This window comes from Vanessa cardui, chromosome 10 (assembly GCF_905220365.1).
Source record: "Vanessa cardui chromosome 10, ilVanCard2.1, whole genome shotgun sequence".
In the NCBI taxonomy this organism is placed as follows: domain Eukaryota; kingdom Metazoa; phylum Arthropoda; class Insecta; order Lepidoptera; family Nymphalidae; genus Vanessa; species Vanessa cardui.
Genome location: NC_061132.1, coordinates 4,354,676 through 4,367,398, shown reverse-complemented (window position 1 = coordinate 4,367,398; position 12,723 = coordinate 4,354,676). Strand labels below are relative to the sequence as shown.

Sequence of the window (12,723 nt, the reverse complement as noted above, 5' to 3'; positions counted from 1 at the left end):
TTGTATCATTAAGATTTTATTTTAAGAGTTCTCTAATATTTTCAGTCTATATATGTTTCACTTTTTGGCTAAGGCAACTTCTCTCTTTGAGGGAAATGTGTTTTTAGAGTTTATACGACTATACTGCTCCAATGCGGATTGGTGTTTGCAAAAACAGGTTTACTCATGGTGTTAGCCTTCATCACCTTCAGTACGATATGAATTTAAAATTCAAATTAAATACATAAAGGAACTCGAAATCATTGGTTAAGAATTCACTTTTTATTTTGGATACTTGCCATTATTTTCAGTACTGGTATCAGTATTAGGATACAGACATGAATATTATATAGCTGAACCATCACGGAAGATCCGTATGCTACTGGGCTTGTCCGATTTATTCTTCATATTAATAATAGAAATAATCTAAAAATTTTACTCGACAGTATTGAAATATTTACGGCAGATATAGGCATGACCTTTGGTTTAGATAAATGTAACACACTTCACTTAACAGCTGGACATAGGAATTACACTTATGGTAACGAGCACGTACTGCTTAATGGAGATACATTTAAACAGTTAGAAATAGACCAAAATTATAAGTATCTAGGTATTAATGAATCAGGAAAAATTATTCATAGTGATATAAGAGATCAATTGACTAAAGAATATTTCAGACGAATAAAACAAATAACAAACTCTTTCTTAAATGGACGTAATTTAATAAAGGGGATAAACACATATGCCGTTCCAGTATTGTTGTATTCTTTTGGCGTCATCAACTACAAAAACAGCGACCTTAAGCGGATTGATACTAGAACACGAAAATTATTAGCAATCAAAAAAGCCCACCAACAAAAAGCAGATGTTGATAGACTGTACTTACCTCTAGATAAAGGGGGTAGAGGACTAATTAATTTAGAAAATTTATATAAAGCCCATATTTTAAAGTATAAGCAATATTTAGAACAAAAAAATGACTACCTAATTGAAGCAATAGTACAACAGGATCAAAAAAGAGAAAAATATTCCATATTTAAAGAAGCCAAAAATATAGAAGAAGAGTTGAAATTACCGAGCGGCACACACCGATTTAGAAATAAAAAAGAGCATAATACAGAAGCAAAGCGAATCCTGGCGAAATAAGTCCCTGCATGGCCAATTCCCAAAAAAGGTCCTTGACTTGGCTAATGTGGACACTGAACAGACATTCAGGTGGCTGAAGAAACGACCAATTTCAGCTTCACTGGAATCATCTTTATTTGCGATAAAAGATCAAGCGGTATTAACTCGTCAGCACGAACGCGATGTACTGAAACGAAGCGTAGATGGTAAATGCCGTTTGTGTGCAACTAAAGACGAAACAGTTCAACACCTTCTCGCAGGATGTGAAAAACTAGCTGGAACATATTATGTTCGAAGACAAAACAACTTGGTACAGTATATCTATTGGTGCTTGGCAAGAAAAAATAAAATAGAAGTTAATAAGTTATGGTGGAAAGAAGAACTCAAGCAGCCCCTTGTAAAGGAAAATAGTACAGCCAAATTAATGTGGGAAATCCCAATACAAACAGACGTCACAATCACTCACAATAGACCGGACCTTATATACATAGATAAAACCAACAATAAAACTTACCTAATTGATGTTGCGGTACCTTCCGACTATAACATTGGAGCAAAGGAAATAGAAAAAATGAGCAAATATCATCCGCTGAAAGTAGAACTCTCAAGGTTATGGAAAACCACAGTCATAACGATCCCAATTATAGTGGCGCCGTGACGAAGAACTTGAAGCGGTACTGCGAGAAGCTAGATACACACGTCAATATCAACATCCTTCAAACACAAGCCTCACTTCACTCGTCCACAATAATCAGCAAAGTTCTCGGAGACACAGTATTTGTCACTCATTCACAACAAAAAAACAGCACATAGTAGAACTCATAATTTAACTATCAATTTCGCTTAAGTAATTAATATTAACAGTTTTGTACACTTATATTACCTACGCACAACAATCAATGCGTTTGATCCTTTAACTTTATTGAACTGAACATGCTGTGAACCCAAAATTGAAAAGAAGTCTGTAATCATAATTTTTTTAAATTAGGGGTACGCTTAGATGTTAATTGTTATTTAATACTAGCTGACCCGGCAAACTTCGTACTGCCATGATCGATATGATTAAATTAGTCCAAATGTGATGTGCATAGAAACCATTGCACGCAGCGGAACCGATGAAATAACTGATACTTAAATTAAAAAGGACGCTGTCAATATTTTTTCTATATATTAATGACACAAGAATCATAAGGTTGCGTGATAAATTGCCATGTCGTTTATATTGCCATGTCATTAAGTCCTTATAACATAAAGTTTGAAAACCCATTTAGTGTAAACTGCCTATACCATACGTTTTAATTTAAAACTCACTACAATATCACCAAATACAACACAGGTAAAATATAGGTGTCACGTCAGAACTATTAGATACTTACAAAACAAAGTTTGTCTAAAATTCTGACTATTTAAAAGTTTTCAATTTGATATTGACACACACACAGTAACGATACACTCTGTTAATCAATTTAAAGCTTTCTGATAAACTATAAATTTTTGTTTTGTTTTGTGGTTATTTAAGTGTCCATGCGCGAAACAGGGAAACTCCAAGTTGATTCCGCAAATTTCCAACAATTGGTCTTGCGATTTATTTATTGTCATCGCAAAGGCCAGGCGCATGAATTTTGTAGACGATTAAAATCGAATGGTAAATCCTTTGGAATCATTGGTATAAGCGAGATCCAGACATCCTTTCCTTTGTATTTACCCTTTATGATTGTTGCCTCAATGACGTTTTTCATTATCTGATTTGGAGTGTCTTTACGTGCCGCCACAATTTTGATGATTTGAGGCATGTGTTTAGTTCATCAGCGACTGTTGATCGGGGAATAACTGGAAGAGTCTAACGAAAATCACCTGACAACAGAATCAAGGCCCCACCAGAAATATTTTGGTTGTTACGAAGATCTTTCAACGCACTCTCCAGTGCTTCCACTGATCTTTTAAGGGCCATTGTACATTCGTCCCAAACAATAAATTTGCATACCTGTAGGATCTTGGCCATTGCGCTATTTTTGGCGATAAATAAACAAAAATAAAAGATAGGAATGATCTGATAGACAGATAATAACTTAAGTTAGTTAAAATTAAGGGTATTGTTGTACTTCTTGTGAACTAATATGTAGTTACAAAGATATAACTATTCTTTCAATTTGATTTCTGAATAACGGGGGCAACATCAAATGTTTGACAAAGTAGGGATTAGCCATGTTACAAAAACATGATGGCGTTGACAATGAAATAAATACCGAACACTGATACTTGATGTTTATGGAGCTCTAAACATCGATGTTAATTGATAACATCGGTGTTTCTTTGCGACTGGAAGAAATTATTAAATTCGAGAAATAGATGTAACGAACTTATATGTAGCTCACCGCGTGGACCATGTCTCATATTTTTATCGACAACGTAAAATAACTCTGGATCATGAGTTTTATCGGGAATTTCAGCTGATATAACGCTATCGATTTGATTCGGAGTTATTTTATGTAGCAGCCAAATTAATACGTGTGCATGCGGAAATCCCTTTTTTTGACATTCAATGGAGTAAATATAATTAAATTAAATCCATAAGAGTTTTCAATTTTTGCCGAAAAACACGTGCTGTAATGTCATGACGGTCAGTTGTCGACTGTTCTTCAAATAAATTGTTTTTAATATCAGCCCACTGCGGATTGCATGTAAATGTAATGAACAGATCCGGTCGACCATTTTTCGTACATAAGAAATTGCGTCTTGTGCATATTCGTTCATATGCCGTGGGCAACCAATAAACGAAGATGGCAATATAGTCAATCGCCTGATGTCATTTACATTAGCATAATTCGCTATCGCATCTTGCAATTGAATATATTCTTCGGATCTTAATTTTGCTTGGTTGAATGGAAATAAATTAAAACGTTCAGTTTATATTTTAGCATACGTATGAACGATGTATTGATAATACAGTTTACCACATCTCGAGATATAATTTTGTGATTGTGGACGAACCATCAATCGATACAAATAAAAATTCATGGCAGTAACTATATTCTGTATATTTAGACATGAAAATAAATGCAAACACTGAACTTTTAAATAATAAATTGAAATAAGACGTATTACCTATTGAAAGTGGCGGATGAGTGTACTCATTTTTTAATCAATACTTACTTTTATTTTAACAGCACAATTCTTCGTCTGTAAAATCTCCATAAACAAAATGACCCCCCATTTATTGAATTCATTTGTTACAAAAAATGTTATTAATGAAGAATCACTCGACCGATTTTGAGCAAACTTCACATAAACCATCTACTAAATAGTCCAAACAAACCCTGAAAATTTAGTTTGGGTAGGTGAGCCCGTTCTTGAGTTATAAAATAACATCGAAATTGCCACTTATTTTTATATTTATAGATTCGAAAAAAAGACGTAGCGATGTTTTAAATAATGCAAAATCAATTTTAAAAAATCAACGTTTTATTGTCTAACATCGATAATCATAGGAAATCAATGATATTTACTCTAATAAATCTATTTCTAAGGAAAAACAAAGTTATTTTTTTTATTATATTCCTTGCATCTTTTATCATACTTTCTCACGTTCTAAACCTTCCCTGGACTTCCACCAATAATTCAAGACCAAAATTAGCCAAATTGGTCCAGCGGTTCTGGAGTTTTAGCGAGACTAACGAACAGCAACTTATTTTTATATATATAGATTAAGAAAAATATATTCAGAAACAAAAAAAATACAAAAAAAAATAAAAATTAATAAAAAAAAAAGAATAAAAAAATAATAAAATTAAATATTAAGTTTTAAATATAAAATAGGAAGGGACATATATACTCTTTTTCCTGGAGATCGGGACGGAGTATTTATTAAAACCGACTCAAACGTCGAGAATGTACAAACGTGAGTACATATAATTAATATAATATAATATTATATTATATTATATAATAACTCTCAAGAAACACATTTTTATTGTATTTAAAGATTAAAACTTGTGGGTATTCTTTATTACATTACAACGGAGGTCGCAACCTGTCGCTGTCTATGAGGTGAAATTGTAGAACAATTGCTAAAAGGGTTGCGATGCCGCCAATTATCTGAAAGGAAATATTATTTTCATTACTTTCATCTTTTTACGTCAATTAATATAAGAATGTGAATTCTTCATAAATACAATGTTATCTGTATCTGACTACTGGAACCAAAAAAGTATTTAGAAATATTTTTTCCATTAAAAGAATTTATTACCCCGGCTAAGAGCTGCCTCGTGAGAACACATATCCCCAGTGGTGAGAATGCAGGTGTTTTGACGACGACCTGGTTGTAGAAGCGCCTCAGTTCATCCCGAAATTCCCTGTCTGCTGATGCACACATCAAGTGACTTACGTGGATTTGCGCAGTTTGAAACTATGTGAAAAAATAAAGCATAGAGAACGTAAACGCAAACCCCGTATCATTTTACTGAGCGAGGGTTGGAGAGAAGGGTTGGAGGGAATCAGTGATAACTCAACCAAAATAACGCGTAAATTTTACACGAAATAATTTTTTTTCATTTAAAGATAATCAATATTGGATGTGCAGTTATTGACTGAGGACTCCACAGTGTCTCCACATTAAGTGTCTTTAAAATCAATTGATCTATTGTTTTTGGGTCTATAGACCCAAAAACAATATCAGATATATCTGATATTTTAATATATGTGTATAAAACATAATTAACATATGTTGTGAGATACATACTTCTTCTTGCGTCTTATGACAGTGTTCCGCCATCAGAACTATCAAAATTCCCTTAAAAGAAGCCCAAATTAATGTCACTAGTAAATTTACGAATTTTCTGTTAGTCCACTCATCTGCAAACAATAATATATGATAATGAAGCTCGAAGCTAATATAACACCATCGTTAAATTTATAAGAATTCGTAATTATGAGACATACCTAATGGCGCATAACTTATTGATATGAGACGGCAAAAAGACTCCGTGCATTCCATTATCTTGGAGAGCAGTAAGATCGCCACCAAGGCCCCCTCGCCCTCGTCGATACTCCTCACCACCTCGCATATGGACACGTGCGCGCGATACAGACGACGGATCGTTGTGTGGGCGTTTGCTACATTCTTTGTTTTCATTGCATCTGTTCAAAAGTAATTAATATTCACTATAGTATGTATGTATGAAGTACCAAATTTACTTGTTAGTAGGGCATTGTGCAAGCCCGCCTGGGCAGGTACCACCCACTCACTACTTAGTATTATTGTGTTCCTATTTGAAAGGTGAGTGAGCCAGTTTAACTCTGTAGTTACCTGTGCACAAGGGATGACATCTTAGTTCTCAAAAATGGTGGCGCATTGGCTTACAGCGCCATTGCCTATGGGCGGTGGTGAACACTTTACATTAGGTGGCTCATATACTCAACATATGTAATATTAAAAAAATAGTACTATTCAAATTTAATCAATTATCTAGTTAGAACGAGTTGTTTTGTCCCCGATTTCATCGGCACGTAATGGTTTCTGGATAAGGTAGATGAACAAAGTCGCTATCTCTGTCCCTACGTCCCTTTGTACACCTTTAAAACTATGCAACGGATTTTTAATGTAGTTTTTTGTAATAGATAGAGAGATTCGAGAGGAAGGTTTTTGTTGATACATGGACAATATAGTTAAGAAACACAATAATTTTGAAGTTTGTAGTGTGATATCGTAAATAAACAAATTCTGTAGTATATTTTGTATCAGTATTGCACCCGTGCGAAGGCGGGGCGGGTCGCTAGTAAACAATAAAACAACAGCACTCATAAAAGCTAAAATCAAACAATACGACCGTATAGTTTCAGTTTGAAGATCAGATTACGAAGTCGGTCATTCTGCGTCCGGAGCGTAACGTTCACCGCGCAGACGAGGAACACAAATTGCATGCACAGCATGACGTTGAACATGTGCTTACACAACAGTCCAGCATCGACAGCGAATGCTATGACTAAAACAACAATAGAAGCGAGCTCAGTATTCAGTATTCTACTTACAAATTATTGTCACGTAATGTAATAATTTTACTTCGGACAAAAACAATTTCTACTCACAATCACTTCTTCCATGTTTATTGCTCGTCCAAGTGATGAACTCCTTAAAAAATAAATGACAGCCAAAAAGTAGAATAAATGCCGATATAAACCCCCATATTATAAAACCGGATCCCTTTATTTGAGAATCTAAGAGACTGCTTTCCAATTTTTGGTTTATCTGCAAGCAAATTTTAATGCAATGATTTTTAATATAATATTTTTGTTATAAATTAATTTTAGTACATTTTAGACAAAAACTGATCTATCTATACACATAAAACTTTATGAGAGTATGTTTAATATTTATAAAACACAGTACATTTACCAAAATTGTCTGTTTGTTCTGGCTGATCTCTGGAACGGTTGGACCGATTTTAATGGGACTTCACTAGTAGAAAGCTGATTTTACAAGGGGTAACTTAGTATTTACATAACAACAATAACTTTTTTTTAAAGTTCCGCTAAACTTCTTTCGCAGGATCTTCTCAGGCCTTAAGGTCGTCTTTGTGACCAGCGGAGACAGTTATTACAACTATTCACCATAGCATTTATTATGCTATGCTGGATAACTTTCACTACGTTTATATAACTTATATTTCGACTACAACAGATTTGTCGCAAAAGTACATGCAATTTGGAAAAGAGATAAAAATGAACGCGGGGCCTCACTTACCTTTTCTAATTTATTTATATATGACATGTATCGTTTCATATTATTTACGCCATCGAAACCTGTTACGAGTATTGATGTTGATGATAATATCGTGATGACGGTAAGACATACTTTAGGCAATGGCTTAGATGATTCTGATTCAAATATCAATCGTTTGCATAAATTAATAACTTGCAGTGTAACTAAAACAACAGGTTTATTTTTATTGCATATATATGTCGCAGATGGACTCATCTAAGACTCATGGACAGCCATCTAAAGGATCACTTTTGTCGTCCGACATGTTCACTCAGTACGCACGTCTGGCGCTGGCGCTATCCCAAGACCAAGATATAGTACGACACAAACTTAGACGTAGCATCGTCACATTCAATAAAACTGATTAATGATTTACTCAACTAATAAAAATATCTCCCTATCGCTCCATTCGTCGCTATAGATTCTCGCGTCAACTCAACCCCAGAAAGCAAGAGCGTGTAAATCGACGTGTCAAATTAACGAATATATTATTAATAATATATACATAGGTCACATGATATTACAAGTTATTAAGTTTGTGTAAACATCATATTCACATAACAAATAAATATTGGTAATTTGGGATAGTGTACTTAATTCGGATGTGATCGGTTTTACGAATACATCCGATGCTATTTCTATGTTGTGTCGTACTATATATACCAAGAGCCTCATTCAGCAAGGAACATATACTGACAGATATTTACAACTGACATCTCTCAACTGACAACCTATAAAACGTTAATCACATTTTGTGTTGTCATTCTTTTAAGCCTTATGTCCGTGTAAATTCATTATCTCTAAGACATATATCGCAGTCATCTTTGAATGTGCTATTTGATTGTATGACTAGCGCGTTCATTTATGACGTCGTTTAACTGAATTACTAAAAGTTTCGTCAAGTTGTTTAAAGTAACGTTCAACGTCTTGACCGAACATTGTCATTTTATGCATTTTTATTTATATAATGAAAATATTGAGTCGACGTTCAACAACAATCTTTAACGTGTTTCAATTGTAATGTTTTTACATTTCTACGGTGATGCACATGCACTCCTGTGCCTGAACATTTTCATGGCGAGGAATATGTTGATTATAGGAGTTATTAGTTAATTATATGCTGTTTATATTTGTGCAGTATACAATATGTCTTGCTCTGTTGCCTCGGTCGGAATCATCTGGGAACATATAAGTTTTATTATTCAAAAATTACTTACGTATTACAAAAACTAATACGTAGCCGATAATTTGACGTTTGCGCGATATTGTGGGGATGTAGCTCAGCCGCCCTGAGTTGGCTTTCTGTGCACCGCTAAGCGAAATGCATTGGGTTTGCTTGCGAAGCGGCGTCAACTGAAGCGGTACGACACAGAGCAGGCTGGAGATGCGTAGCACTCTTGCTAGTGGACCGCTGATCTGGCATCGCTCAGTGTGATCCATGTTTTAGCTGAGGTAATAAAACCACTAATATAATACAAGTTACACGTTCTTAGATATTGGACTTGATGAAATGGCGTTCATAACTTGGTGAAGAGCTCTGTGTGCGTCCGTCTGATAAGGTATTACGCACGCATGACATGATCTTCCTTCACCAGTTCGATGGGTGAATAAATCAGTGTAACTACAGAAACAAGAATATAACCTATTAGTTTCCAAGTTTGGTCGCGTTTCGTTGTCGTCGTTAGAGAAGGTTGATATGTTACGGTTTCAATATATTTAGGTGGTAGTGACCACTAATCTTCAGATTAATAGTTGCTTACCAGGCTGCTAATAAATATGTTTAGTTTTTTCCGTAATTATTTTATGTAGAACCCGAAAATATTTATTGGCATGTTTTAATATTATTGAAAACATTTAACCATATATTAAAATAAAAGCGGAATATCGCGAGTTGGTTATGGGCACTGGGGGTTCCGTACTATCAAAACAAATACTGAAGGATACATATATGTACAAAAAATACGGTTTGCGGCTTTTTCCTCCACTTGTGCTACGAAGTTGTCAGACTCAGGTTTTGATGACACTTGATGAACAAATTACCCTGATGTTTTTAAATATAGCGTTGGTACATCTATATGGGAATCACAAAACACCAGCATACATTAAGATCAATATAGATAAGAGCGAATTATTAGATATTATAATGAATTAGGCCCCATAACCCGCGATGTTCAAATGATTAGGCGTCAATCTGAACCGATGATAGCATCTTCATACCCAGACAAGCATCACTAATTTTGTATGTGCTTAATTTGCCTACTTTGAGAGGTATCTGAGGCTCGAGATTACAGTAAAATTACAGATTTACTTTAATCCTTATTATAATCATCACGTACAAAATGCAAAAACTATTTTTCTTAACACAATTTATCAGAACACAATATCACTGGAAGTCCTGGGCTATCCATACCAACAGCTTCGAAGTCGTAGATACTTCGAGTGTTTATATATTATATCTCATATCTGTAAGTAACGATAAGACTATGAAATAGTAATGCTCATTTCCACCCCAAATCAATCTAAATTTGTTTACCGAGTTATTAACGTTTGATTTATGACAACTACATTTTACGTTGAGCCAACACCGCCTACTAATCTACTTATAATGATTTCTTATGCCATCTGTAAACTGTTGCTCAATTTGCGCAATAAAACGTTATGAGCTGATGTAATAAATTAGAACCTTCCATTAAATACCTAATAACCCCCGACGCAAAAAGAGGGGTGTTATAAGTTTGACGTGTCTGTCTGTCTGTCTGTCTGTCTGTGTGTCTGTCTGTCTGTGGCATCATAGCTCCCGAACGAATGAACCGATTTCAATTTAGTTTTTTTTGTATTACAGTTGTTTTACGGGCGAGTGTTCTTAGACATGTTTGATGAAAATCGGTTTAGCCATTTAAAAGTTATGGGGGGGTTAAAGTGGGGAAGAAAAACCGAATGTCTGCAAATATGCTCAAGTGGGGTATCAAATGAAAGGTTATGACTTGTACATCACAAAAACATTAGTAATTAAATAAAATGATTAGAAAAAAAAAATAATTAAGAAACAAAAAATATTCATTAGTAAGTGAAATAAAAAATAACAAGATTGACCTTAAAATGTAATCTTAACTTATATGTTTTAAATCGACAAGAACCTTCGTATTTACAACTTAACCAGAGATATTTTAAGGATGTTTACCTCTAAAAAGTATAAAATAAAAAATTTAAAATTTCAGAAACCCCCGCCACAAAAAACATAAGCTACCTTTAAAAAGTAAAAAATAATAAAAGACAATTAATCCTAAAGTACCTATATGTATAAGTACGTATTAATATTAAAAAAAAAACTTCGCGTTGGGGGACCGAGCGCTATTGTACAAAATAATAATAAGTGTTATATAAAAGATGAGATAGGTAAGCATGTGACACTAATTAATTAGGAGCGGTCCCCCAACGCGAAGCTTTTTTTTAATATTAATACGTACTTATACATATAGGTACTTTAGGATTAATTCTTATAATATATTTCTTCTTTTAATAGTATCTTTGAAGTCAAACAATAACACTGCTTCGATATAGGCTTAACAGTTTGCTGTCCAATGCGTCCAAAAAATATTGCAATCGTTTTAGCCACATTGGAAGTGAAATTTTTAATTTACTTGTTGGTAGGGCTTTGTTCAAATCCACCTGGGTAGGCCCTACCCATTCATCATATATTGTTCTGCCAAACATCAATACTAATATTGTCTATGAGTGATGGTGAACACTTACCATCAGGTGACCCACATGCTCGTCCGTCAACCTATAACATAAAAAAGTATATTATGATTATAGTAGAAGAAGTCGAAGGAGGTTCAGAGACCTTTCCATCGCTAGATAAGAGATAACTTCCAATTTAAGCTTTGGCGTTTATTTACAGTAATGCCGTTCGTTATCAATCTGTTTGTTGTTTTTGGTCTACGATGTGTGTGTTTGATTTATTTATTTTTACTTTTATTACCTCAAGATTAATAACAGAAAATTTATATAATTTGACCAGATGAAAATAGATATACCTATGAATGTGTTTATTAGGAACGTAATATAACTATATAACCACATATTGCTTTAAATGCTGTATAGTGTTATTTTATTTAAAAGCAATTCGTATTAAAAGATTTAAATCCGCCTATTAAAAAAAGAAAATAGTTTTTAGCATAAATTAAATTTGAGTAAACTGATATTTGTAATTGTAACAATGGAATAAGTTTTTTTTTTATTTTTTACATATTTTTAAAAAGTAATTGTATTGCCTTCCTACAAATCGTTTTATTGAAAATCAATAAAGCTTTGACATCAATTTTGATTTTTTATTGAATTACCTAAGAAAAGTGAATTTATGTAATAGGAGTGCGGTGGCCTTCCATAGACATAGGTAATGTCAATCGTGCTACGGAGTTGGCACTGGTAATGACATGTCTTTTCCGTCTCCTTATTCTCCAAGTAATGGTATCCATTATAAGCTGCCAGCTTCTGCAGTACTAGAAGAGGACCAACCGCCAGACCAAAAGTGCGGTTTCCGTCGGAGTCGCTTAACTGGTCAACTTCCAGTTTACCTGTATGCTCTGATTTAAAATTCGTCAATTTTGGTGTTCAAAACACAAGTCTGCGTACTAGGACCTACTTAGTTCCTTCTAAATATCATTGCCTTGTTGTAAATCAGTAACATTCACTAATATACAAGTACAGTTTAATGGTTTTGTTTCGCTGTTTTGACGCTCGGCATTTCGCTCGGCAACATTCGTGATTTGCCGGTCGCCATTATAATTAAGTTATCGTTTCGGTAAAATTAAAGATAACACAAACCAAATTTATTAGCGAAATATTGTACTGATGTT

The 12,723-nt window shown here is 34.0% G+C and overlaps 2 protein-coding genes across 3 annotated transcripts in view; one reads left to right on the top strand and one right to left on the bottom strand.

Moving 5' to 3' along the window:
• Positions 1-12,723, top strand: part of LOC124532744 — a 225,142-nt gene that overhangs the window by 47,449 nt on the left and 164,970 nt on the right. The window lies entirely within an intron of this gene.
• LOC124532745 overlaps positions 4,933-12,723 on the bottom strand; it is a 136,440-nt gene continuing 128,649 nt past the window's right edge. The window contains exons 2-9 of the mRNA XM_047107800.1: positions 9,082-9,311; positions 7,847-8,028; positions 7,192-7,351; positions 6,933-7,088; positions 6,046-6,243; positions 5,846-5,958; positions 5,354-5,512; positions 4,933-5,202 (exon numbers count right to left, since the gene is read on the bottom strand). Coding sequence (XP_046963756.1) covers positions 5,119-5,202; positions 5,354-5,512; positions 5,846-5,958; positions 6,046-6,243; positions 6,933-7,088; positions 7,192-7,351; positions 7,847-8,028; positions 9,082-9,304 — 1,275 coding nt within the window. The 5' untranslated portion in view covers positions 9,305-9,311 and the 3' untranslated portion in view covers positions 4,933-5,118. The remainder of the gene's footprint in view (positions 5,203-5,353; positions 5,513-5,845; positions 5,959-6,045; positions 6,244-6,932; positions 7,089-7,191; positions 7,352-7,846; positions 8,029-9,081; positions 9,312-12,723) is intronic.